This window comes from Sturnira hondurensis, unplaced genomic scaffold (assembly GCF_014824575.4).
Source record: "Sturnira hondurensis isolate 20B ecotype Veracruz unplaced genomic scaffold, ASM1482457v3 Scaffold0000396, whole genome shotgun sequence".
Lineage (NCBI taxonomy): Eukaryota > Metazoa > Chordata > Mammalia > Chiroptera > Phyllostomidae > Sturnira > Sturnira hondurensis.
The window spans coordinates 755,831-783,811 of NW_028073027.1; the positions used below are offsets into that span (position 1 = coordinate 755,831).

The 27,981-nt window shown below is 47.9% G+C and overlaps 1 protein-coding gene across 4 annotated transcripts; it reads right to left on the bottom strand.

The window, feature by feature from the left end:
* Positions 1 to 615: 615 nt before the first annotated feature.
* BCL6 (BCL6 transcription repressor) lies at positions 616 to 23,072 on the bottom strand. 4 transcript variants are annotated; one of them, XM_037037822.1, is made up of 10 exons: positions 23,000 to 23,072; positions 12,440 to 12,478; positions 11,458 to 11,629; positions 9,879 to 10,100; positions 7,431 to 8,402; positions 6,846 to 7,033; positions 5,254 to 5,421; positions 4,072 to 4,202; positions 3,828 to 3,965; positions 616 to 1,823 (listed from the first exon to the last, which is right to left on the bottom strand). In XM_037037822.1, exons 3-10 carry the CDS (start codon positions 11,616 to 11,618, stop codon positions 1,680 to 1,682), a joined length of 2,124 nt encoding a protein of 707 aa, XP_036893717.1. In that variant the 5' UTR covers positions 11,619 to 11,629; positions 12,440 to 12,478; positions 23,000 to 23,072; the 3' UTR covers positions 616 to 1,679. The 4 variants fall into 4 exon arrangements, with proteins under 4 accessions (XP_036893717.1, XP_036893661.1, XP_036893609.1 ...); XM_037037766.1 differs by lacking the exon at positions 23,000 to 23,072 and adding an exon at positions 21,308 to 22,950 and having other exon boundaries at positions 1,680 to 1,823; XM_037037714.1 differs by lacking the exon at positions 23,000 to 23,072 and adding an exon at positions 15,269 to 21,300 and having other exon boundaries at positions 1,680 to 1,823.
* Between the last annotated feature and the right edge of the window lie 4,909 nt (positions 23,073 to 27,981).

The window sequence follows — 27,981 nt, forward strand, 5'->3', positions numbered from 1 at the left end:
GAACGCTTCTGCGAGGATGGAGGTTTGCTGGGCTGGCAGCCATTTATAAAGCTTCCAAGTCTATAGGTGTTTGTCAGCCACTCAGCAGACACCAAAAAGACACCAAGGCTGAGAAATGTATGGCTGGGGCCAGAGACCTTCCTTCCATCTCCCTGGACCCAAGCAGAGAGAAACTGTTTATGAAGCCAGGAAGCAAAATGAACCCTCTCCTGTCCCAGAATGGGTACTCTCCAGAGCCCAGAGGGGGAAAGGACTCGGACACTGTGTCAGAGGGGCTGAAACTGAAGTCATGAAAAGCTCAGCCTAGAGCTCTGAGTGTGGGCGAGGGGTGGAGACACAAAGAGGAGGGAACCAGGGATGAGAGATCTATCCAAAATCCCCACCAAAATGCCTCAGGAGCAGGGTCTGGGGTCTGGGGTCCATCTTGGAGCTAAAAGCCAAACACAGGTCCCTGCCCAGTTACCAGGAGCAAGGCCCAGTCTCCACCTTGCCAAGTCCACCCCAGCCAGCAGCTGCTGCCCCCTGCAGGCCCTTCCCACTCGGTTGGGAGCACAGGAAACCAGAGCCACTCAAGGCCCAATTCCAACACAAGGAAAGACCCCTGAACAAGCTGACTTGACTTTTCAGTATTTTATTCTTGTATTTGTACAGCTATATTTTACAACACGTTAATGCAGTTTAGACACAGCCAAACCCTGTCTCCGGAGTAGTTACGACACAAGCATGACGCAGAATGTGATGGATGAGACAAACTTTTCCAAAGAGAGCTTAGTTAGTGACAACTCCAAGTCCCTGTGTCTGCCTACACTTCAGAAAGGGATGGCACGCTCGTCCATCGTGGAAAACTTCCATGAAAAAGGCACCGTAGGACACGCTGTATAGGTATGTACAAACCGGAAACTAGAACAAAACTACACATTTTTCCTTCTGCAGCTTTTTTTGTTCTTTTTTTAAATACACACTTTGTAAATTGTAAACCTTCACTTGCAAAAAAATACAAATACACGGAGGCATTTTAGACAAAATATTTTCTTACTTATACAGATGCAATACTTAAAATATTCTCTTAAGTGCTCTTTCTCAATAAAGATTCTCAGATCCGTGTCTGCCTGCAGATACAAAATCGAGCCTTTAACACAACTTTATATTTTTAATATATCTTTTTTAGGTTTATATATATTTATTTTATATATATATTTATATATTTACAACTCTGCCATATATTCCTTCACCTTTGGTTAAAAAAATTAAAGCCCTCTGTTTGATAACATACCTAAGTTTCTTCTTTCAAAAGAAAGCACATTTACATACAAAAGAAACGTCTGTTCCCACAAAACGGACACATTCCTCATTTTGCAGACTAGGTCAAGTCAGAACTGTTGCATACTCCCCCACTTGGATATACAAAATGACTCTGCTTTTTGCTGACATGGTTCGCCTTACACATAGGAGAAGAAGCAATATTATTTTCTTAATATTTGACGGCAGTGGGGGAAGGGGAGCCGCATTGGCTCCCGGTCCCCACGCCCCTCCCCCCACCCCCGCGCCCAGCTACGATTTGCACTACTGGATGAAAGAGGCACTACGTCATGGGATGAACATCGTAAAGTGTTACAGTTTCCTTTGGGCAGGTTCTGTCTGAGAAGGGGCTCGGATGGAAAGCGTCAACACGCCATGCTTCAGCAGGCTTTGGGCAGCTCCGGGGGCAGGTCGGTGGCGGACACACGGTATTGCACCTTGGTGTTGGTGATAGCTCCGTGCTTCTGGCGCAAGTGAAGACGCAGCTGGCTTTTGTGACGGAAATGCAGGTTACACTTCTCGCACTGAAGGAAAACCAGAGGCAAACTGTTAGCCGTCATCGACCCGAAAAACATGTCAGGCTCAGAGAAGGAACTTTTCCCTTGAGTGAGCGGGCAGCTCTTCCTTTTCCACGGCCGGGATAAGAGCCCATCTGCATCCGGGCTTCTGTTAAGGGACCAGTAAGTATTGTGCAAATGTCCCTTCCCTGCTTTCCAAAACGTTGCTCATATTTTTCTCCTGCGTGAGCTGTGTTTCCCTGACTTAATTAACTCCACAAGTTCAAGTCTTATTCAAAAACGCAGTTCAGATATAAACTGTCCTCATTATTAAGGCTTCCCTGAATCTCTCTAGAATGAGAAGAATCCCTTTTTCCTTTGAACCTCTGTGAGATTTCCAGCCTTATCATGTGGGAAATGATTTGAGGGCAGTGACCACTTTTTACTAAACTTTACAATCTTCCTAGTATCTAGTAGAATATACCTCTTAGGCAATTATGCACTACATCTAAACACATTTGGACAAATGGACCGCAAGAAGTCTGAATTCATGAAAATTATCGAATCTAAGACACACCTTCAAAAGTGCAGTTCTATTCCTTCTCAAGAGTGCACACTTTAGGGAAGCTAACAAGGCATCAATCAGCACGTAGAGCTATTTCTTGCTTTGACTGAATGAATGGAGGGATGGATGGTCACAGTTTAGCGGAAAAGTTACTTAAAAGTGAAATGAATGACTAATTGGGGTAACAGGGACACAATTCTGGAATAGAAAAAGGGCAATCGAGGTTAAAAGTAAGAAAATCCAAATAGAGCATGGACTTGTTCCAACAACGTCTCGGGATGCGGCCACCAGTTGTGACAAGTGTACGCTACTGATGTGAAGTGCTAACAACAGGGAAACTGGGTGTGCGTGGGGACTGCACCCTGCTTTGCACCTGATCTGGAAATTTAAAACTATTCTCAAATAAAAGTGTAATAAAATATGTACATAGAGAGAGTATGTTTTAAGGTAAAAACAGAAATAAATTTAGAGAGATAAAAAATAGAATGGGAGGGGCAGTAAATAGAAAGAGCCCTGGTCTTAGGAGAAATGGGGCCCATCCACGCCATCCTCTGTGGTGTGTCCTGAGCAGGTCCTCTCTCTCTCCCTGGGTCCTGGCTGTCCCTTTCCTAGGGACTGAATCAACGTACTCTGCAGGCCACACTTAACCTGGACATCGTGTGCATTTAAACTTCTAGTGAATAATTATAATAGGAAATGTCTGTCATCTCCTTATTATATGCCAAGTACCACTCTGCACACTTCAGCAAATTCATTAACTGAATACTACAGCTCTGTGGGGTAAGTCCTAGTATGGGCTCATTTTACAGCTGAGGAAATTAAGGTACTGAGAGGATAATCAATGCTGCCCAAGAACTTCCAGCAAGTAAGATATTTACTCAAGGACTGATAGGCAAGCCCATGAAAGTAACCACACTTCACTGTTGACATTTGTGGTATGGGTTAACCATTCCTTAGTTGGCTGTTGGTGCTCTGGAGCACCATGATTCTGATGAGTGATCCCGGCATCCGGCTGCTGGCCATCTGCTCCCTCTTGAAATGACCTCTTTATTTGATATCACCACCTTCTCCAGGTTCTCCTCCTACTTTTATGGGTACTTCTTCTGAAACTCCTTAGGTCCTCTTAAATAGACATCAAGCCCAGCACAGAGGAGTGTTCTAAGCACCCAATAAACATTTGTGGAATAAATGAATAACTCCACCATTTCTGTATCCTGAGTCCAGACCTCTTCCCTAAGGCCCAGATCACCTAGCCCAATACCCTAACTTTAAAGATGAGCACACTGAGACCTGGGCCAAGGTCAAGCAGGTAGTCTTTGGAAATCAGGCCCAAATCCAGGTCTATGATCATCAGTTCAGTGATCATCCTTCTGTTTGCTCGAGATTGGAGCAAACAGTTCCGCAGCCCCACCCCTCCACCTCCCTGTTCCTCCCAGGTCAGCCAGCAGCCACGAAGGCTCCCTTACATGGTAGGGCTTCTCTCCCGTGTGGATTCGCAGGTGGCTCTTTAGAGTCTGAAGGTGCCGGAAACGGGTGCCACAGATTTCACACGGATAGGGCTTCTCGCCAGTGTGGATGAGCACATGGGCACGGAGGTGGGCCACCTGGAGAGAAGAGCGAGGCATGAGAAGCCCTGTCAGGGAGAGCTGTACCCCTTTCTGCAGCCACACGCAGAAGCTGCGGGGTCCTTTCCCCACGCCCCCTGCTCACCTGTACAAATCTGGCTCCGCAGGTTTCGCATTTGTAGGGCTTCTCTCCAGAGTGAATTCGAGTGTGGGTTTTCAGGTTCGCGGGCCGGTTGAACTGGGCCCCACAGATGTTGCAACGATAGGGCTTCTCACCTGTTGCAGAGAGAAAGGGAAGAAGGACAGCTACATTCAGTGGAGGTCCCCTTAGTCCCTGGCCCCTGGATTTCAAAGCAGGCTGCCTTTTGACTTTCTGTCCCTTGGAAGATGTCAAACAGAGGACCTGGGCACCCGAATGAATCCTGGCCTGCCCGCTGCCCCCTAGACACACACCAGCATCCCTTGGTCAAAGTGAAGAAGCAGAGTAGAGACGAGGCTGGGTGTGGGGCAGGAGGACAGCAAGGTTCCAGGAAGCCTTGGACCAGCTTTGTCATTAGGATTATCTAACAGTGGGACTTGGAAAAGTCACTCTCCTTCTCTGGGCCTCAGTTTCCCTCTCTGGAACCGGAGGGGCAAATTTAGATGATCTGGGAAGGCCCTTCTAGCTCTTCGCTTGGGTAAGACTCATTCAGTAGTCAACCCACTGAGCAGGGAGATACAATCGTATCTAGTACAATTGCTGCTCTAGTTTCTCTCTCTGAGAACAAACATACTTTTCCACTTGTGGCAACTACAGCTGGATTCCATTTGCAGAGAGGCGGGGCCTGAGTTGGAGTAGATGCTCAGACAGAGGAAACCAACAGAAGGGCTGTGCCTTCCTTCATGGAAAGTTTCTGGGATAAAGGAGCCATTTAAAATACCAAAAGAGAGTCAACTCTGGACAACAATCAGGTTATTAGAAGCCACCTGGTAAAGGAATGTGAGTTGATAAGGAATACGCCCTTAGAGGAAACCAAGAGGCCTTTAGTTTTTTTCTTTGTGGCTTTACAAAGGCCAACGCTACTCTGTGTCTCTCAGCCTTAGTTTCTCCCCCTGGACAATGGGATTAACACTTCTGACTCCAGCAAGAGTAGAGAAGCAGGACAGAGCAACTCAGAGGAAAGACAGAGAATACAGGGAGTGGATGAGTCACTAAGCGAAGATGGGGCCTTGCTCTCTGCCTCACCCCACCAGGTACCAAGCCCCCAGACTGCTTTCTCTGGAATCCTCTCCCTTTCCTGACCCCGGTGACCTTGGCAAGCTCAGGTGGGGTGAGGCAGGACCATACCCGTATGGACGGTCTTGTGGCTGGCGAGGTTGCCCTTGTAGCGGAAGGAGGCCTGGCAGCGGTCACACTTGTAGGGTTTGTCACTGTGGGTCTGCAGCGTGTGCCTCTTGAGGGAGGCCTCCTCAGAGAAGCGGCAGTCACACTCATTGCAGAAGAAGGCCCCATTCTCTGTCAGAGGAGGGGAGGGGACACCAACGTCAGCATGAGGGAGGGAGGGAGGGAGGGAGGGAGGGCTCCACGGCCCCCTCACCTCTGTATCCACCCCCAGTGCCCCTGCCCACCCAACATACACGGGAGCCCCGAGCAAAGGACCTGTGGGAATTTTGTTTTCCTTAGCATTTACAGTCTCAGTCACAAAGGAGAAAGGAGACACATCTGAATATTAAGGTACAGGAGGGAAGCTCAAACCAGGAGGTACCCATATGGCCAAGACCAGCTGGAGGAGAGCTCAGCAGGGCTCTTCCTTTGCTGGAGAGCACTGAGAACTACTTCTCTTATCAGTTCATAGTCTTATTTGCATCCATATGCCCTCAGCGAGACATTTCAAGTCCCTGAGCCTCTGTCTGTGTCTCTATCTCCAAAATCAGGATAATGAATCCCTGTTCTACCTACTTCACAGGAGCACATGATGAGACACAAAGCATCACAGGAATGTAAGATATTAATCAAATGCAATGATACTTTGAAGTCATTGGGAAGATTAATGACAAACACAGTCACCCTTGCACCGATCTGCATGTCTCCCAAACACTTTGGTCAGATGGGGAGAACAGAAGTGATGGTGGAAGTAGAAACAGAGGCCCAGAGAGAAGGAAGCAGAGTGCAGGCCAAAGGCAAATGAGCTCGGGGGACTGGCGGGGAGGGTTCTCTCAACTACAGGTCCATGACCCTGTGCCAAACTTCTCAGTGTAACTCTTTCTCATTGATGTAACAATTGGAAAAAGACACATCGTGGTGGCTCAGCCCTAATTCGATATTACTGGGCTGTATTACTGCAGCCAGAGATGCAAGAAAACACAGACTTTTTCATCTGGTAAAAACTGGGGATGTCAAAGACAGCCTATCCAGAAATTTCAATTGAATAATTTAGGTTAACTAATCTAAGTCAGCTAACATTTACTGAATACCCACTTTGTTGCAGAGACTCACTAGGGCTTACGGGAGACGCAGGAATCCATCGGTTCACCTGCTCCCCTTTACGGGGTGGACAGCTTCACAGGGGCACTAACATGTGCACTGATCCTGCACCAGACGTTTAGGTCTGGAGGGGCTGAGAATCTCTGGGAGTTACAGCCAGCCCACAAGCTACCTTTTCTGGAATGATGCTGAAAAGTCTGTTGGGTCATTCTTTGTTACCCCAGGTTAACTCTGACACCCCATCTCCTGCTTTGGGGAGCCTAGTTCCCTAAGAGGTCAAGAGTGGGGCACTCAGCTGGTGCTGATGAAGTTCCAATCATGAGTTTCTCCCAGTCAGTGACAACAGCATAAATGAAATGGAAGACAAACCCTGCAGAGTAGAGGCGGGGGCCAGCCTTCCCCCTGGCCAGGGGGTGGTGGGGAGGGTGCATGGGGGGGGGTGGGAAGGGACTCACCACAGCTGGAGTCTGAGTACTCAGACTGGGTCTCGCCCATCTCCTCGGGGAACGTGGGGCCAGCAGTGTGGAGGCACATTTCCGAGTGCTGTGGGGACTGGGAGCCACAGGACGTGCACTTGGGGGGGTGCAGGTAGAGCGGCGAGTGGCTCTCGCTGCTGCTGCTCCGGGGGGAGCCTGCCAGGGACCTGTGGGCGGGAGGGAAGGGCCTCAGCACCTGGAACTGGGGCAGAGTCCAGCCCTCCCCGAGTCCCCATCCCCGCACTAAGTCTCTTCCCCTCAGTACTGCAGTGGGCAGCCTCCCTCAGTCCAAAGCCAGCAGGAACGTCCCCTGCCACACCAAGACCACAGGGAATGCCCTTCTACCACAGAAGGGGATTCTTTTATTTGCTATGAAAAAATATTCAGATGCCTAATATCCTTCTTTACTTAGGTTAATTCAATCATTAGGCACTTATTTCACACCTCTAGTGGAAGCATCTCAGGCAAGCCAATAACACAGCCCCTGTCCCCACCAGAAGAAATGACCCTGGAAACCTGCCAGGTGACCCCCTCAGCACAGGCCTGGACAGCCTGTGAAATCACCTGTTGACGATGTTATTGAGTCGGCTGGCCTGTGAGATGGTGGAATCCTCCCCACTGGCGCTGAGCTTCGTTGGGGACTGGAGGTCAAGGTTTTCAGGCTCCATGGGTGGCTGGCAGGCCGGGGGGGCTGTGTAGGTTCGAGGTGAAAGGCGGCCCAGCTCGGCCTGCTCAGGTCCCTCCGGTTTGGCATTCTGGTTGAGGCTATTGAGCACAATAAACTTGTATTTCTTCCAGTTGCAGGCTTTGGGGTCGGTGGGGCTCTTGGCTGGAGGGGAGCCAGAGGTCTGAAGGATGCAGGCATTCTTGCTGCTACAGGACTCCGTGGGTGAGTTGGGCTGGCAGTCAGACTTCTGGGGGCTCTGTGGACTAACCAGACCCTTCCGGTTTAGGGGTGCATTGGGAGGCTCGAAATGCAGGGCAATCTCATCCTCTGAGGAAGGTCTCTCTTCCTCCTTGCCAGCCTTGTCACAGGGGAAGTACGGGGCATTCCGGGCTGAGGGGGCCGCCGGCTTGGGGCCGTCAGCCACACTGTAGTGCATGTCACCCCGTGCATCCTCTGGGGCCACCTCCTTGGGTGAATAGATGTTGCTGTGGCACACACTGGGGGACACCTCCATGGCCAGCCGGCTGTACTCCCCTGGGACTGGCCTGGCACTATCGCAGGGGAGGGCCCGCTCCTTGGGGAAGGGGTTGGCCACGGGCAACCGGGCGTCCCGCAGGTCCTCATCGGGGAAGAGGAAGCTGCTGACGGGGAGGTGGTTGAACACGGAGTATGAGGCTGGCGGTGTGGACAGGCCGCCGTACAGGCTGGGGGCAAAGGCTCTGCTCTCACACCCAGGGGGATTCCTCAGCGGCAGGTTGTTCTCCACCACCTCCCGACCCCGATAGGCCATGATGTCTTGGGGCATCAGCATCCGGCTGTTCGGGAACTCCTCCCGGGGAGGCTTGATGGCAGGAACCATCTCTGCTTCACTGCAGGGGAGAAACAGAAGACAACGACCTCCGGATGAGAACTATTAATCAGACCGTCTTCCAAGCGGCGCTGGCCTATGTGACCACAGGTGTGCTTGGGTCGGCTAGATGTAGGGGATGTGGCTCTGCAGTATGGAAACACCTGCAATTACAAGGCATTTCTGCTTGAAACCTAGCAATCTAGCCCAGAGTTGGGGGAAACAAGGCCCAGAGAAGAGAGTTTTACCTAAACAATCTGCGCCTGTCTACACACCATCTTGTATATTTAAGTCACATATGTATGTAGGTAGGTGAATCTGTAATTCTCCAGATTATTACACAACATAAGTTTTCAGAGCCCTTATCTCTTGTCACCCGTGGATAACCCTACAAAGAAGGGTGGCAGGTATCACTGCCTCCCTTTTATACACAGGGAGACTGAAGATCAGAGTGGGAAGAAATGCAGTCCTGGTGCTGCGTGTGCAGAGGGCCACAGACAGACTGGTGCCCTGCCGAGGAAAGGACTCAAGTCGTGGGCATGTGTACTCTGGAGAATGGGCAGCACTGCTCGCACGGGAAGCCCCGACCTGGAAGCAGCCAGGCCTGGTTTCGATCCCAGATGAGCCACTTAGCAGTTACGTGACCTGGAGCAAGTTACTTAACACGCCAAGCACAGGGCCTGACCTAGAGAAAGTACTCACACACAGGGCAGGGATGATCTTGCCCTCATTACCACCCACAGGAGACAAGGAGCTCTAGCTGTGTGTACTTGAAGAGACACCACGTGGGTGAAAAACAGGGCAACTCAAACACGGTCACAGTTAACAGAGCTAGAACCAGTGAGTAAAGATTAAGGGGACCACTCCGACTCATCATAAAGTACTTTCTGACTGTCCAAGGTAGACCACGTGGCTCTGGGAGCACTGAGTTCCTGGCTCCCGGAGGAGTTTAAACAGAGGCTGGAAACCCTTCTGTTTGAGAAAGGTTGCAGTTATCCCAGAGCAGTGAACCAAATGGTTTGCAACAAAGCTCCTAGCTTCTTTGGCTCTCGAATGCCTCACCTCTAAGTAATGGTCATGTCTTTCCAGCCCCTGGATAAGGAGTTAGCTAAAATAGCAGGGAATTCTAAAGGACAGGCAAAAGGCTTTGGAACACAGAGGAGGGATTGAAGAAAACCTGAGTGATAATCATAAGAACGTATACAGAGAAGCTGACATCCAAGCTTGGCCTCATGGACAGGTAGGAGAAAAGGGCATATAAAGTGAATAGGAGAAAGCCAAGAGGTGAGGATGCACAAGACGCATCTGGATAGCAGTAAGGAGGCAGGTTGGCCTGGAGCACAAGAGTTCACAAGGGCAGGAGTGTATAAAAACAGTGGAAATATAGGTTGTGGCACATTATAGAGGATTATTTTTTTCTAAATGCATGCATTATTGAGGGTTTCTGACCCTTTCTGATCCCTTTTCTCTCCAAGGCTTCCATCTGGTGGCAGCTCACCTGGCCTTGATAACCTTCCGGCAAGTGTCCACGACATGCTCCATCTGCAGGTACATAGCTGTGGCCATCACGGCCATAATGTTGCCCTCCCGCAGATTGAGCCGAGATGTGTACATGAAGTCCAGGAGGATGCAGAACCCCTCGGGGTTGATCTCAGGATCCAGATTGATCACACTAAGGTTGCATTTCAATTGGTCCGTGAAGATGCTGTAGAACAAGCCACTGTAAAACAAGCAAATGTCTCGCTATAGCACATGTATAGACTCCGTCACTAATCACAGTCAGCATCACATGCAGTGCCCCTTCTAGGCCCTAGCTCCAAAACTTCTGTGGCAATTAATAATAGTTCCATATATGGAGTGCTTACTAAGTGCCAGTGAGTCACCATGTACTTTTCAAACATTCTCTTGTATTCCTCACAAACTTGCCAGGTAGGTACTATCATTCTCCCCCTTTACAAATGGAGGAACTAAGATCAGAGAGGTTGAGTGATTCTCTGGAAGTCCTAGAACCTGTTTTCTTTTTGGTGTTAACTGTGTAGATGACCAGAGTTAAATTTGACACTCATTTGCAATAACTACTTTTGTCTATATTTTTGGGATACGCTTTTCCCTTGATCTATCGTTTTATTCTTATTCTAAAACTCATGCTATATTTACAAAAATAATGAAGTCGGGTAATGGTGACAGAAAAATAAAATGATGTCTCCATCTACATTCTACTGCTTTTCTCTGAAAGCCCACCGACTGGGGCAAAGTCAATATTCCTAGAAGACCCACGTGCAGCTTGAATCCACACCCCCAGATACCATGTGGTCTGCTGGAGCCTGGCAGTTAGGAGACAGTACAGCAGGCCACCTCAATTCTACCTGCTTTGACCAGAAAGAAGCAATGCAACTTTGGGTAAGATACTTAACAACTTCGCACCTTGATCCCCTTATCTGCAAAGCAGGAACAATAGTGTCTACCTTCCAGGGTTGTGGCAAGAGGGAACATGTAGAGGGTATAGAATGATGCCTGGCACACAGTAAGCACACAGTTACCCTTAACTTTTATTATTGCATCTCCATAAACTTGTTCTCTCCACTATTAAACAAACAGGTGCTTGTTTTGGAGGTCAAATAAGTTCTCCACCAGCAACGGAGATGCTTGACTCGCCATTGGTTCACTCTGAGTGTCCTTGTTTTATCATCCACAAAACCCAGGCAATCATGCCGTCCATAACACAGGTCACTATGAAGGTCTAGGAAGACGATGGACTATAAAATTGCTCTGAACACATGGAAATCCTCGACAACTATGAAGAAGTAGCTGGCTCACTTTCACTAACTTACCCATGGGAATATAGCCACAGTATAAAACAAAGCCAGGTATGGAATAAAATAACAAAAGATTTCAAATTAACTTGCTTAATATACTTTTAAAATCTCTTTCACTTTTCATGTTTTCAGCACGTGAACTGAAGTTATTCTCCACGTTTGCCCCAAACAAGCAAAAGGCCCCCACGTTCCTTTTCGCTCGCTTCCAGCGCGGCCAGCACAGCACTTGTATTCGTCTGCCTTTCCCTTCTAGACCCTCACCTGCAGGCCATGAGGACTGTCTTATGGGCTCTAAACTGCTCACGGCTCACCACTATGACAACGTCAGTCAAGATATCGCGGCTCCGGAGGCGGTTGAGGTTGAGAAGGACGTCACTGGCGTGGCGGGTGAACTGGATACAGCTGTCAGCTGGCGAGGCCATTTTGTCTTCACCTGCAAAGGAAGGTCAAAGTCCTGTCAGTTCTCTGGAACCTGTTTTCTGCTCACCAGGACCTTAAAACAGCTAGTTCAGGCCGCTAGCATCTGGAATACAAACTGAGACGCCTTGTGTTTGGTCTTTAAACAATTCAGGGCCCCTCTCTGGGCACTATGGTTCACATCTATAAAATGGGGAGAATGATTTTTATTCAACAAGTCAGAAGAGAAAGCCCTTTATGGAAAAGGGGCAGGAAGTGAATATTGACGAGTGTTTTTCCCATATACCAAGTACTGTGCCAGCACTGAGAGGCAGTGAGTGAATCCAGGCTTTGAAGGCCAGCATGCTAGCTGTACCTTTACATGCTGTGTGACTTAAAGCGGATTGCTCAATGCTTCTGGGCTTTGGTTTCCTGACGTGAGAGCAGTAACAACTATGTGGGTGTAAAAATTAGAGCTATATGCCTGATCTACAGTCTAGGTTCTCAAAAATTGTAGCTATTCTCATCAGTATATCACTTCTCCTCTATTAGATTTTAGAATTATCTCAATGTGCTCAAGCACCTAGCACATTGCTGGTGTGTAATAAGTAGGTGGCTAAATTAATTTGAGCTAAGAAATAAGTATGGGAATGAATAATCTCACAACTGTGTTAAGACAGTCCAATGCAGGAGCATAGGAAGAGGGCTGGGAGTGATGGAGAGGGAATCGGCTTTCCTTTCCCTCAGCTAAGAAAAAGTGGCAAAGTTCACAGAAACATATGCATTGGAAAACTCAGGAGATATAGTTCTTCCACACAATTTGAAAGCATATAATTCAACTACTTACCCAATGCCTCGATTCACAGTCCAAAATTTTGCTTATAACCTGCAGGGACGAGAAAAAAGCAAATAGAAATTGATTTAATGAATGTAAGATTGTTCACTACAGTCTTATTTTAGGACACACGTGTTTAGTGTTACTTTGATAGCTGCAGCCTGCCAGCTGGTGCGGTTTTACCATAAGCTAGCAAGCAGTTTCCAGCACTGCTCTTACGAGAACGACAGGCATCCGAAGCCACACAATAATGTTTATACCCTGAGTAATCGGGATATGTTACATATATGTATACACATGTCTCCTTTCTCAATGGAAAAAGTGTATGCCACCCTAAAGCCATTGATTTTATGGGAAACAAAAAAATTAAAGAAAAAAACTTCAGTATGGAGGACGGTCCTTCGGGGGCCCAAAAACTTTGTATGCTTTTCAAAACCTGCTAAAATATTATCTTTCGAATCCTAGAAATGGTTCCACAAGGCCAACAAGGCAAAGTCAACATCTTTATGCCAATTTCAACGGTGACAAAACGGAGACTGGGGTTCAAGTGCTTTGCCCAGGACAAACAGCCAGGCAGTACTTCCTGACTGTCCGAAACACTTAAAACGCACTACGGAATACAACCTGACATGAATATCTATGCTTTTCTTAAGAATCTTTGCCTTCTGCCTAAAAGTTTTCTCTCCCCTCCCTCCTGGGTGCAAGGCCAGGTACAGTGTCACGGTCTCCCAAGATTGTGCTTCCCCCTGCTGGTCAAAGACTTAATTGCGTTGTTTAGCTGAGAACTGCTCAGGGGGCACTCATGAAACAACACACCTTATCCGAACTGGTTTCTCTAAAACAAAATAATTTAAGGTTCTGTTAGGAGATTCTCATTTATGACTGCATATGGGCTACAGAACAAAACAATACCTGAGCCCTCTCTCCCACCCCACCCCTTTAAAAAAAATCCTAGGCCTTAGAGCTATTTTCCAGGTAAAGGGGCCCCAGGCCAGGGAGGTCCTGTTAGGCCACATAGATGGTAAGTAGCCCAGTCCTAGATCTTCTGGCTCAAATTCCTGATCCCTTTCCAAATCAGCCTACGTGCTGTAAAACATGCAAGACAGCACCCTGATGTGGGTGAATTTCATTTTTAAGTTCCTGCCCCCACACGAACACTTTGCCCCCATTCCAAGCTGCTGAGTCTTACCAAATGAGCACTCTAAAGGAGAAGTTTCCTTCAGTCTGTAACCAAAACCTCTGACATTTCTCTGTGGTCCCAAGTGTCAGTCACTCAATCTCATCGGCTTCAAGATTAGGTGTGTATGTGAGTGAGTGGGGATGGGGGTTAGAAAATGGGGGAAGGGAGAGGACAGAAAAAGACAAAAGAACCTGTTTCCTCCTCTCCCCATCCTAACTCAAAATGGGCAGAGAGAGACACACTAACCTGGTGCTAACCAAAGTTCAAGGATGGTCTCCTTTGAAAAAGAATGCTGAAGGCACATGTGAGGTTTATTTATAAACCCTCTCCTCATCCCTCATGGAAAAGATCCTTAAACACTTCTGGAATACCTAAGGCTGTCCTGTAGCCAGCTTCAACCACCAGCTTGCCTGTGGATTTCCAGTCACACACTTTTGGAACCACAGGAAGCCCAGATTTGCCATCTCACCTTGACACTTGGCAATGACTCGCTCCAGATTTGGACTGAAACAAACAAAACAGTTCCCCTGGGTCTAATATCAGCCATGGTCTATCTAGGCTGCGCACTTTTCTCTCTAAACCTCTGCCTGGGTTGGCCAAAAACAAATGCACGTATGCTAAGGTCCATGTCATTGTTAAGTCCACTCCTTCCTATACAGCTCTGTCTCAGGAGACCCACAATTAGTGAATATGTGGGTTATGGTGGGTGTGGGCAACAGGCTTCCCTCTAGATGCTGCGGGTGTGGAGGCACCACTAGCATTCGGTTTGTTTATTTACAGACCACTCAGCTCTTTCCAGCCCATTATTGTATCTGATCCTCATAACAGCTCTGATTTACTGGGAAGGACACTGAGGCTCCAAGGGCTAAGCCTTGCCCAACTTCTCAAAACTAATCATCAGCCAGCCCTGGACAAGCCCGACTGCTAGCTTCAGACATCCTCCGGATGCCACACACAAGACTCATTCCACAAAAAAAACAACCAAGAGAACAGAGATGTGCAGGAGAAACTGACAAACCAAGGGCCCAGACCCGGACAGCCCTGACCCCACCCCCACCCCAGCCACAGCAACTACCAAGGGAGTTAAATAACCACTAAGGTGAGAGTTAGATAACCACAAGGCTGAAGGTTGTTTTTCCCCCCTTTCCCCTCCCCCACAACACAAACACTTTCACTACTTTGTTGCTTTAAACTCCAGGCAACTTCAGGAAAATGGCAGATCCTTTTAAAGGGTCTGGAAAGAAAAAAAAGAGGATTCTCCCCCTGAAAAAGAAAGAAGGCAAGGGAAGGGGAGGGGAAGGGAGGAGAGGGAGGGAAGGAAGGAAGGAAGGAAGGAAGGAAGGAAGGGAGGAAGGAAGGAAGGAAGGAAGGAAGGAAGGAAGGAAGGAAGGAAAGAAAGAAAAAAGAGAAAGCAAAAAGACAGTAAAAATGACAGAAAAAAAAAAAAAAACCAACAGGAGATGAGAGGAAGGCCAGAAGCTAGGTTTGGAGAGAAAATGTGCCAATAGAAAGAAAGACCGCGTCCTTTTTTCTCAGTCCTCCACTCCTCCCGGCACTAGGCAGCCCCCTTGTCTCCTTCACACCCGGCACAAACCCGAGCCGGGGGCGCAGGAGCTAGCCGGCACAGATTCGCCCACTCTACAATACACACTATACCATACCTGTCTGCCAGGGCCTGCCCACCCGGGGGCGTTGTGCCACCACTGCTGCCCATCCAAGCCCCCGCAGGCTCCGCGGAGGCCCCGTGGTACTACCGTGGCAGCCTTTAATTTGGTTGCATTCAGGTAAAACTTTTCGTGCACCTCGGTAACTAACATTGTGTGTGCCTTTTTTTTTTTCCTGTTACGCTGTCAAGGCAGGGGGCAGTAAGGGGAATAGCACAGCCCTCTCATTCCCGGAACGTAGTCGATCTCAGCTCAGCGGATTTCACAGAACACTCTGCCTATCGCTGGCTCCAACGAGAAGTAACTTTCCAGGAAGCTGCCGGCCCCGACGGCCGCCAGGATCGCTGCCTGCGCCGCGAGGGCCGCCGGGGATTCACCGGAAAGGGAGGGGGCGCCCCGGGACGCTCGCGGGGAATGAAGCACACTTTCCCCTAAATCCCAGTCAGACAAGTTACGTAGCAGAGCAGGTCCAGAACACAGGATTTCGGGTCTAGTCCCAGACTAATTTGCCCAATCCCGGCGTTTATTTGACTGGGGCGTCATTTCTTTTTTCTCTTTTCTTTTGGCCACCAACTCCCTTTCTAAAAGAGTGGTCTGGTGAGGCTTCAGGGTCTAAAAAGTGGAGTCCCCAGGACTCAGGGACTCCCGTCCAGCGTACCCCTGCCGAGTTGGACAAAAACTAAACCGAAAGCCCCTTCCGCCTACGTTGGCAAGTAGGGGAACCTAGCTCCTTTGGGTTTCCGCCTAAGTCTTTAGAATAGGACCTGCCAGGCCGAACTTGGCCAAGTTTAGGGATTTCCGAATTTGATTTCACCGAAACCCCGTAGAAACATGGTGAGGATTCAGCAGAAGCCTGGACGGCGACCCCACTGTGCGCACAGGCGCGCTCAAGTTGTCTCGCCTTCCCGTGGCCTTGCTTGGAATTATAACCCCTGGGAGCCTTCTTCTAATAGCGGCCTCCAAGAGGCGCTTTCGGGGGCGGATGCTGGGGAACTGAGGATGAAAAAGATGCAGCTTTTAAGGCCAAAGATGGGTCTTAAAATTGGCTTTGGCGACTCACTGAGCCACGCAACCCATCAACGAAGGAGGCAGTTTCAAGGTCCGCTCACAAAGATTGGGCCTCTTCAGTCTCATAAAATTCTACTTTGAGGCTTTCTCATCCCTTCGCCCGGTGGAATAATGGTGAAAGGAAAGGCTGACATTTAATATGGTATGGAGTGAGAATCCAGGAAGGTAAGTTAAAATTAAGAAAATGCACTTATTGGAAATTAGGCGTCCCCTGGTTCCGGGAGCGCAAACCTAATCATGTTTTACCGCTACTTATCACTAGAGGGAGGCCTCGCACCGAGGCTTGAAACCAACAACCCCCTTGTCGCCCCGCCCCTCCTTCCTTCCCATTGACCCAGTTTCGACAGTCTCGGGATGTGGAGAACTCCGTCCTCCACCCTGTCCCTCCCCCAACCCCCGCCCAATCCCGGCCGGCCGTTGGATTATTGGTAATCTAATAACTCCAATAACTCGCGAAATTCAAAGAACAACGTGGAAGTGCAAAGCACTGTTTAGGGACAGGGACGAGGAATTTCAGTAAGGCTGGAGCTGCCGCAGTGAAACCCGAATCAGGGTTCACGCCGGAGGAGCGCTCCCTCTCTCCCGCAGCATCGCAGCTAAGAAATTGCTCCGGTCTGGCGGGCAGTGGTCCCGCGGTAGGGGGTGAGGTCAAACGGCGGAGTTGTTTTTGTTCTGTGGGGGACTCTCTTCTCTGGGAAGCGGGAGGGTGGGGAGTGGACAGTAGACGAAAGCGAATTCGATAACGTGGTGGCCTCGGCAGTCGTTTTGGGTGACTGAGGTGTTCGGGGACATTATGTCCTGACTTTCATTTCTATCACGTTTCCTGACAACAGCGTTCTTGCAAGCCTGCAAGCTTCTAGGAAATGCAATAAAACAGGGATGTGTTTTATCAGCAAGATCTGAAGAGGAGCTGCAGAGGGGACGCTCTCCATGCTCCCGGCTTGCCACAGCCTTCCAGAAAGGGTCAGGCAGACAGGGCCAGCAAACCACGTCCTAAGCAAAGATATCTCGGCCATCCTGGCTGGACCTGCTCAGCCTTTGCAAAAAGGCTGGCGGGGGAGGGGAGCGGCATGATCTTCCCAAGCAAACAATGCCTTCAAAAACCTGATCTGGACAGAAGTCAGCCAAGGTCTTTTTATTCACGTTAATGAAGATGGAAGGCACTAACTGTCCTTGGAAAGCGATGAGTCAAATTTGACCGCTCTTCAAACACGTCCCCAGATTCGTTTCCAACCGAACAGAGGAGCGTTTCTCCGACGCGGCCTCCAACAGCTCCCACAGTGGGAGAGGCTAAACTCGACTCTGGCGGGCCAGGGAGACGGAGCTGACAGCGTATCCTGCGGGTGTGCGTGCCGGCAGTCACTACGGGCCACCAGGACACGGGGCCACATTTGCCACCTTAGGTTTTTAGCTCCCCAAAAAGAAAAGTTAGCTATGAAGCAGCTGTGGCACAAATTCTATGAGGATTACACTCTGCCGATCAATACGACCCACCCACAAAACTGATTTCTCTTCAAGCCATTTGGCAACCTTTAGAAAGAAGGGGATACAGAGGGATTTTAGGATCCAAATGTGAGCCTCTGGTGTAGCAAGGTGCATCTCTGCATGACTAGAGACTGGGCCTTAATCACTCCCTAACATTGGCACCCCAAGATCCGAGACCCCATCTCCACCTCTCAGCACAACTGTAGGCTGTTCATGTTAGTTACTGAAAATCTTAGGCCATACTTCACGAACCAATTTGTCCAAGACAACTGGAGAACCATTTTCAAGTCCAGTGACCTAGAGGTTAAAATCAAGGTCTCTCTGACTTCTGTTCCTTCTCTTAGATAACCTCAAAGGGGCCGAGATAAACTTGCCTTTGACTTTCAGTCACTGACCTGGAAATTCAGAAGCTTAAAATCTGGCCCAGGCTAAGTGACTATCTCACTATTAACAGGCCTTCTCATCAGGCCTGTTTCCTCAACTCTAAGATGTATGTCTTAGAATCCACAAGGCATCACTCCACTACCTACTCCTCCTTCCCCCACTCCTGCCCCTCTGATCCCGGCGAGACCACAGCGAAAAGGAAATAGCGTGATCAAAACGCGTTATTTTAGTATTTTCTTCTTGGGGGTAGATGCCCAACACTAAGCAACCGTGAGCTGGGCAAGCACCCGGAGGCTTTCTAATTTTCATCCATTTTACTGGAATTTTAGAGGTCGGATGCCACCCTCATTGGAGGGAGTCCTCCATGTCAGTCCTAGCACCTGGTGGGGATACCTGGCCCAGAGATGACGCGGTTGACCCACCGCCCAAAGCGGGGATCTCAGCCAAGACCCATCACTAGGTGGCAGACTCAGTCCGCCCGACAATCACCGCGCACCGCAACCTTCCACACTCCACTATCCCCAACTAACCCCACCCCGAGCCCCCCTTTTTGTCTGTTAGGGGGAGGGGTTGCCTTCATAGGCAAAGCTGGAAAACATTTAATTTACTAGATGTGATTCTGTTCTTCACGATGCTCACGCCTCTAGCAAGCACAACACTATCTGGAACTGAGTTCCTGAATTATACATTGATTTTTCCAGCTGGAAAGGCTGAATGTATTGAAAAGGATTAAGAGTGCACTTCTATTCAAAAAGCAGGATGGCACTCGACAGTCGACAGCATTTAGCAGAGCTTTCTGTCAAACACTGGTCGGCCAGCAAAGAAAGTCCAGAATAAATTCCCGATCTTCATAAAGAAAGTGATCCCTAGAAGCCAAGGGCAGGGTCCCAACCCAGGCTTACAGCGCCCAGAAAAAATCTGGGAGTGGGGGGAAAAGGGGTCGAGTTTGGTCTTTTGGTGGGCTCGCTGATCTTGGACGGGGAGTGGGGGTTGGAAGAAGCAGTTCCTGGCTTCCAGTGGGGCGAGGAGAAATCAGCTGGCTTTGACACAACTCACCACCCTCGCTCGTATCACTGCGGCAGCGTTCCCACTTGTTGCGCAGTGCAGGAAACCGACATGCGCCACACCACTTTGACTCTCATTGGACTCGGAACCCAGCTACAGACCAGACAACCACTGCCCCGCGCAATCCCCTAACCTCACTCGGGAATCCACTCCTCCCCTCATACACAACCATCACCGCTAGTAAAAGTACAGGGCTTCCAGTCACTATGGATTGTTACACTAAAACATTCCCTCTTATCTCAATGTCAGACAGGGAGTAGAATTCAGGTGCCCTGAGAAGTCAAGTCCAAAAGGGAAGAGGGGCTGCCTCCTCCTGGAGAACTCTCTTACTTAAAGCCAATTAGACAACCCTCCCCTCTCTGGGGCTGGCACACACACAGACACACTTACTGGAACTACTCTGCCTATTATATGGCACCGTCCTAGCTGAAAAGCAACCTTTTCCTTTCCCACCTGAGAGACCAACTGTAAAGTCCTTTTTTAAAAAAAAGTTACTTTATCTCCCATTCCTAAAGGGGAAAAAATCCTCCTAAGGTCATTTCACAATATTTTTCAATTATTTGACTTGTGCACATAGAGAGTTTCACCCACCAACGGGTGGCGCTGCCACACCACCTCCTCTGAATCTTAAGTTTTTCACAACAAAGTGGGTTGTGAGTGTGGCTACCAAGTAGGGGAGAGAGGGAAGGAAGGATTTTGACATCTAGTCATGGCTACCATTTACTCAACCAATAACTGGAACTCTCAAAAGGCTCAGCAAACGACAGCTTAAGAGTTTAGGGTCCCACCCCTGTCCACCAAACCGGGAATGAATTGGAAGGTCTTTTCAAGAAAGCATGGGTAAACCCTTCCAAACTGAGCACAGGAGGAAAAGGCCAATGGGAGAATTCCCACTTCCTCTGGCTGCCTTCTCCTTCAAGTTGCCTGCCTAGGTTTCGCAACTTCTAGCTTTATCCTATCAACAGACCCTTAAAAATCAGCCAATGCTTGGGCCTACAGTATTAGAAAGTCTTTCAAATAATAAGATATTGGAACTTTTTAACAAATGGGAGGAGGGGAAAATATTTCCCACCTACAAGTTTCTATTTTGGCCTCAAGACTCAACTGCACTCATTTTAGCAAGGGGAGACCCATTTCCTGGTGCTCTCTTTCCATTTCCTGCTCCCCCAGAGACAAATATCTTTTCTCCTTAAAAAAAAAGTACGTATTTTAAAGCAAGAATGTGATTTCACCTCATTCCTTTGAGCTCATGTTTGCTACCTCCAGGAATAGCGTGTGGACTAGGGCCAGATGAACTTCAACTTGGGCTGCAGATTTACGAGGTTCTGTTCCAGTGCCAGACGCTCTTGGTAGTAAATAGTGAGCAAAACAGATACCTGTCTCCTGATGGATCTTGCCACCACCCCCCTTATTTTTTAAAGTTATTTATTAAAACCACACACACACACCTTGCAGAGAAAAAGGGAAACTGGCAGTCTCTGTAGAGGAAGCCAGTGGCATCGCTCAGAGCCACAAACTGTATTTCTAAACAGTCCTTTCCCTGGTTCCCTCTCTCCTGCCCCACTTTTTTCTTTCCGGACAGTATAAAAAAAAAGCATCTACTGACATTCACTTTACTTAAAAAAAACAAAAAACAAAGCAGCATTACAAGATTTTTCTCCTGGAAACTATAAACTGACTGGAAAAAACTCCATGAAAGATTAAGTCAGTTTTGGGGGAGTGGAGGCGATGACCAGCTCTCCAGTGAGGGGACCCAGTAACAGCTCTGGACTTTCAGCACCCTGTTTAGGGTCATTGCTCCTACTCAGCTGTCGGGACCCCCCATCACCAAGTCTTAATTATTGTGAGAAGGGATACAACATAAAAGGGGTCTTTTTTCATTCTTTTAAAAAAATCTGTTGTGTTGTGTTCTTGTTTTCCATGGGGGGGGCCTTTAAAACTAATGATTGCAACACTAGTTCCATTTTTTTCGCTAGAGTTCCAATAACACAGCATCATACAGGCAACGCAATTCACAGTTCTCAAGACATTTACCACGGTCACTGCAGCCGGCAGCGGGGTGGCCCCTCGCTACAGTTGCCCCCGGGAGCAGCCGACTTCGGAGGCTCCAACTCCCTACCCGCTCCCGCCCTGACCGCCGCCGCTGCCGCCGCCGCCTTCTCCGTTTCCTACTCCCTCGAGGAGAGCCACAGGTTGCAAATCCAACTAACCTCGCAATCCGTTTTTGCAAAATCACTTACAAAGATCTCCCTTTCGCTTCCGCGCCCCCTCCTCCCGAGCCCCGTCTCCAAGCCAGGACCACAAAGTGCCCTTCTTTCCTCCCGGGTCTTGCACGTAGGAACGCGGGCTGGGGCTGTTCTGTTTTTCCCCTTGCCCAGCGCAAGGACCTCGGGAATGTGAAGCCTGACGTTGGCTACTCTCGGGCCCACAGTTGTCATTTACAAAGCTTGCACCATGGTAAAAATAAAATAAAATTTAGGAACCATTGGGAGCTAACACCGAGTCACGCAGCGCCCAAAATACAAACACCGCGACCGCCAAGAAATCCCGCCACCTTCTTGCTCGGCTGGGCTGTCCTGTGAAGGTTCCCGGAGTCCCCACACGCCAAATAGCACCGCAGGTGCAAACGCGCACCCCTTTCCCACCCACTCCCCCAACCCCGTCCCGCCATCAGCTTCCTTCTTTAGGATGGGGAGAGGGAGCGCGAGGGTGTTCCGAACTCCCTCAACTGCAACCAAGAAAGAATAATTTTCAAAGTATTCAACATCCCCGCCCCCAGGCAAGCTAAACCTCCTCCAAAACACTGGGGAAGGGGACACCAAAACACTCGCATCTGGTTAGGAAGATCACGGCTCTGAAAGGAAAGAGTAGAAACTATACTTCATCTGGGTTTTAGGGGGATAAAACACCGAGAAAAAAAACCCCACGAAGAGTACGCTCGCATTTTTCCTTTCAAATCTCGGCTCGGAGGCAGTGAATCTAGAGGACCGAGGCCGGTGGAAGAGAGCCAGCGGGGCGAGGGAGCAGGCAGCCTCCCTCCTCGCCTCCCGGAGTTACTAAGAAGGACAGGAGAGGGGATGGAAGAACAGACGAGGGAAAGGTGGAGGGAGGGAGGGAAGCGGAGGCAGGAGCCAGGTTAGCGAGAAAGCAGTTTGCAAGCTAGAAAAGAGGAAAAAACACAGCCGCACGAATCCAGCGAGATCACAAGCCGTACGCAAGCAGGCAGCAGAAAGCGCGAGCGCGCGTCCTCTCCGCGGTCTAAGGCCAGACAGTCCCCAGACTTGCCCGAATCACCCCCCAAACACTGTCTCGTCCTCTCTGCTCCGGCCGCCCCTAACTCCCCTCCTTCCTCTCCTCCACCTCCTTTTCCAAAACCAAAACAACACAAGGGAGGGTGGCAAAAGCCTCCCCAAACCGGCCGATTCACTCAAAGACAACAAGAATAAAACAATAAATACATTAAAAAAATCTCTATCTTAGAGTGGGAAAGACGTGGGACTAATCTTCGGCATTTATTTTAACACCTGACAGCTAGAATAAATAAATATATACATTTATATCAATAGATACACATAGGAAACTTGGAGCCAAAGCATTTGGCAAGAGCAGAAAAAAGAATTAAAAGGTAAAATAATGATCATGAGCAGCGGCGGCGGCAGCGGCACCAGCGGCAACAGCGGCGGCGGCGGCAGCAGCAGCAGCGGCGGCAGCAACAGCAATAATCACCTGGTGTCCGGCCTTTCCTAGAAACTTCTTGCATCACCACTTCTAAGAACCCCAGTTCTAAGAATCAACAGAGCTCAATTCTCGGAATTTGAGCTTCGGACTTTACCACTGCTACATGGAAGGGGAGGACTTGGTGTCAGTTCTTCGGGACTTTCGCCTTCTTTGACTCGCAAAAAACCATCAAATACATAATATTTTTCCACTTTCCAGCATACTTAGAGGTTATAATGGGCTAAGCGTCTCGGATTTGGAGGTTCCGGTTCGAGGCTCGAGGGTGCAGACAGTGGTCCTACCTCCCAGGACTTGGGACGATGGTACGGCCTGCTCCGCCACCGTCACGTGGGCTCCCCCTCTGTGACGTCGGCGTCTTCTCTGTAGCAAAGCTCGGCCTCTGGGATTCTGAGAACTAATTTGCTATTCGGTGACATAAGAAGGGGAGTGCGCTTTGCTTTCCCGGGGTCTGGGGCTAATTTCTCCTCTCTTACGCATAAACTCAGCTCCTCGAGCTAAATTACACAAAAGGGAGCGAGAGATTCGAACCACTGGAAAATGTCTGTTATATATAGTAGGTATAGAAGCGAGTGAGAGAAAAAACACCACAGCTCTTTCCAGCTAGAATATTAGGCACCACGAGAAAAATATTTGCCAAGCAGTTTTCGGTGGGTTCATTTGCTTTATTTTTATTTGGGACAGTTTTTCTTTGTTGATGTGATGGCTTGGGAATTCGGGGTTGTTGTATTTTTATGATTTTCGGGGTTTTGCTTCTGATTTTTTTCTTTTGCAAGTTTGTGGTATTACGTAAATCGTGGGATCTTGATGTTGGATTTTGTTGTGTATCTTCCCCCTCATCTCAAGCTTTTTAAGGAAGATGTGGTATTTTAATATTGATGTTATTATCGAAAAAAAAGCTGAAATTTTTGGTTGTATGTAATCACCCCGGCCCCCACTTTTCTTTCTTTCTTTTTTTTTTTTTTTTTTGGTGCAATTTTGTTTTTCCCTTTGGATTTTCCTGAGAGGAGGCTGCACTTAAGAGACATGGTCACAGGATTTATTTTGTTTGGGTTCGTTTCTTCCCAGGACAGCAAGTGGTGGGTTCACTCTTTCTGTTATTGTAGACTTGCTGCAAGAAACGTGTGTGTATTTGGGTACGTGTACTCTTGTATTCCACAAAATCCTTTGAGCCAAATACCTGTTTGTGTTTCGCTTTTTCTTAAAGTCTTGATCCTCTCCACTCCGCAACTCCTGTCTTGGTTCAAGGTCATTGTCAAAAATCTCTTCTGTCTGTGTTTTATTTAAGATATTAGCCTGAGGGAATTCTAAAGGCCTGCCGTGCCAGAATCACAGATACTGCGTGTATTTAGAACAGACTGTGCTACAACCACAACGAGCTGCACGCAGCATAGTCCTCAGCTTTTGAGCTGAGTTGGGAGGAGGAGGAGAAAGGGGAAATCTTTCTTTCTTCCTTTCTTTTTTAAAGGCGAATGCAGCGCAGAATCATTTCATTGTGGGCCTTGGTTTGTTTATTCAGAACTGCCTGTTTCCCTATTTAAATGTTGGTTGGGGTTTTTTCCCCTCCTACTCATCCCTAAATGAGGGAGACTCTTGTTTCTTTTATGTCTCTCTTTAAAAAGGGGTGTGAAGGGGGAATAATATTTCAGATTCCTCAAGCATTAACCCAAAATGTTTGGGCCAAAAGTAAATTTCAAAGGTCAGGCTGCGCTGAGCCTTGGCCATGAGAATCCTTCAGGTGACTCATTAAATTACAGATGAGTTCTTAAAGGTTCTACAAAATTGCTGCACCCGGTAATTTCCAATAAAGCTATTTCCCATAGTAATCTACCTCTCTATCCCCCCAATTTGGGTTTATGATGGAGAAGTAAGCAGAACTAGGAAAGACTGTTGGCTATTTCCTGGGATATTTGGAATCTCTTTCCCCAAAGAAGTCCATATCTATTGGTGGCAATGCTGTGGTTGATGGCTGCCCCCTTTTAAAAAGGCTGTGTTGGGAGTTTTAGAACCTGGAGAAGTCCATGGGGTTGATTATTTTGCAGAAGGGCTGGAGCGTAGAAAATATGCATGTCTGTCCCTGTGAAATGTGAATATTTTAATACTTATTTACAGAGGATTACTGCATCCTCTGCAGAAAAGCCTGTCTTGTGAAGGATTTTTGAAAAATATACCTAGTCCTAATCCTGTCACTGTTGTTGAAATGAACATTTTACTCCCAAAGACACATGATACTGTTTAGTGAAGATTCGTTCTACCAGAGGCTTATCTGCTTTTTTTTATTGTCTCCCTTTCCCTCATTTTCAGAGAGTTTTAAATGAATCCCACTGGATTTAAAATGACACCCCAGTTTTACTGAAGAGATTTTCTTTGTGTGTTTATATTTGTAATATTTTTTCTTTTATGAGCAATATGAACTTAGGGGTTTCTCGGTTGTATCTGGGTGGTTTGGAATGTGAATGATAATGGCTCTGCCCTGTTATTGATGGGACAATGAGATTTTATGATTTGGGGGCACTTTTCTTGTCAAAATTGTCATCCAGCCTCACTGGTCCCTCCCCTACCCCCACCTTAAACACACAGCGTGTCCCTCCTGCGTTCTCTTTGCCACTCCAGTCTTAGCCCCATGGGGGCGCTGCAGAGCAAAGGGAAATCTGCTCCCTCTGGCAGTAGAACTAACCCTGAGTGGGGGCTGGGAAAGGAATTCACCCTTCTTGGACCTCAGTCCTCTTTATTCTCTGCAGGAAGAGCTTATAGGGAGAAACCACCAGGCCTGAACTATAGATAATTAACCTCACCACCAGGTCTGTCAAACCTCCTCAGTACATTATTTGTCGGACCAAGTTCCAGAGTCCCATATTTCTACTCCCCTCCCCAAAATCAAACTATTGACGTTGAAAGAAAATGATCAAAACAGGAGACAACTGCAAAAAATAAATCATTGAAAGTATTCCAAAGGTGGAAACTCACTTTTAGGTAGGTCCCCTTCTCTCTACTGAATGCGTGGAAGAGGAAATTGTGCACCCACCTGTCAATCTCCTTTCAATTCCTAGGAAAATAGCTTCATTACATTTATACCAATTTCTTTCAGCATGTTCTTCTCTCATTTTGATCTCCCCCCTTTAGCAGCCAGTTGGCATCACTGTGTGAATCTGCCTCACCACAGCAGTGTTATGTTATAGGATTAAAGAAAGGATTGACTTGAGTATATTCAGATTCTTTTCAAGTTACCCTGAAAAAACTATAACGAGAGATCCCACATCTGGGGTCTTAAGTGTGATTCCTGTAGACGTGGAGGAACTGTGTATCAACCAGTTCCATGCTTTAATGACTCTACTGGCTATTAATACTCAAAATTGGGGACCAGACCACTTCTTTGCTTAGTGGACTGAGCATAGTAATAGGTCCCTAATTGCAGCTGCTGGGTAAACACAAGTTTTGTTACAAAATAAAATATCCTGACCCTAATATTACATCTATTTAAGGAAAAGAACAGATTTTGCATCCAGTTTTGCACACAAAACCTCCCTCACAATTCAGTCATAGCTGAAAAGGAAGCTATTGTTGGAATGAACACTGTCTGGTCTACCTCCTGAGGGGGCTCCAAACAGGAAATTGGTGCCCCCTGTCAGGAACTTCTGCCACCTCCATAGATCTCTAGACTATCACACCTCAGAATTAGAGGGTTTTGAGCTGGAAGGAACCTTGCCAATCAATCACACATCTCCCCCAAGTTTCCTTCTATCAGGAAGACAGGATGGCCCTCACTTAGAGACTTGCATGACCTCAGTACCATAACAAAAAAATGGGTCTTCCTGGTTTGATGTTCCTGTGTCATTTTAGAGGATCAGGGTGATCTGACTACCTAATGGTGTCTTTTTTTTCTGGCAGAATCGAGAAAAGCAAGGCTGCTTTGAGCTCTGTACACTGGAAAATGGTTCTCAGGACAAACCCCAAGTCATGACGAAGACTGAGTTTTGATGGTCATTTGAGTTTGGTTATGCTTGTCACCCGTGCTGTTGGAAACCCCACTATTTTTCATTTAGTATGGGAGATGTTATCTGCCTGACATGTAAAATGTTACCTATTCATTTTATTTCACATCCTTTGTTTAGAGCAATTGTAAACAAGCTCATTGCATTATCCTTGGAGAAAGAAAGGAGTTTTCGTGGTATGTTTTAAAGAAATTGAGAAGAAAGTTTTGAGATGGTAAAAAAATGGAAGATGATTTCCAGCTACTACCTTCTGAAAAAGTGTCAACTTTAAATTTTGATCCATATGCTGCCTGCTTTCAGCCTGTATTATTCTAAGGCTTTACCTTTTTTTCTTTTCAGCCTAGCCCAGAGTTTTCCCCTAAAACACTGATTTTCCACGCTTTTCCTACTTACATAAAATGGAAATAAATATTGGGAGCTTAGAGAAGTAATTGGGGCTGGGGGTGTGGAATCGTTTGTTTGTCGCATTCGAAAACTGTTTTGAGTAGCAGGGTTTTCACTTCCTATGAAGCCTTAGCTCGGGGGAGAGCAGCAGCTGGCCTAGGAGGGCACCAGGGCAGGAAAGCACTCGAGTGTTTGTAAACTCAAGGTGGCGGGCCCATCCTTCTGCCCCGCACTGTACTCAGTTGTCTTTACTACCTGAGGCTAGAAGTGGAAAAACTTGATTTGCATGTTGTGCCTGCATTTTTTTCTCCACACCGCCCTCTGTACACCTGACCGTGCAGAAGCCTATCTGAAGCAGGCTTGATGTCAGGGAGAGCTGGAGAGCGGAAGAATGTGCAGAGGGAGGGAGTGCTTGGTAGTTTTCCATTCACATCTCCACAGTGGCTTTTCTTGTTTATTTCAGCCTCCACCCCGTAGAAACCTTTCAGCTGCCTGAAATTCGAGTCATTAAACTGGTCCCTGAGGTCAGACTACAGATGTTTGGTGCATGTTTCCTACATATCGGTGTCTATGTAGCATATGTACACATAGAGACAC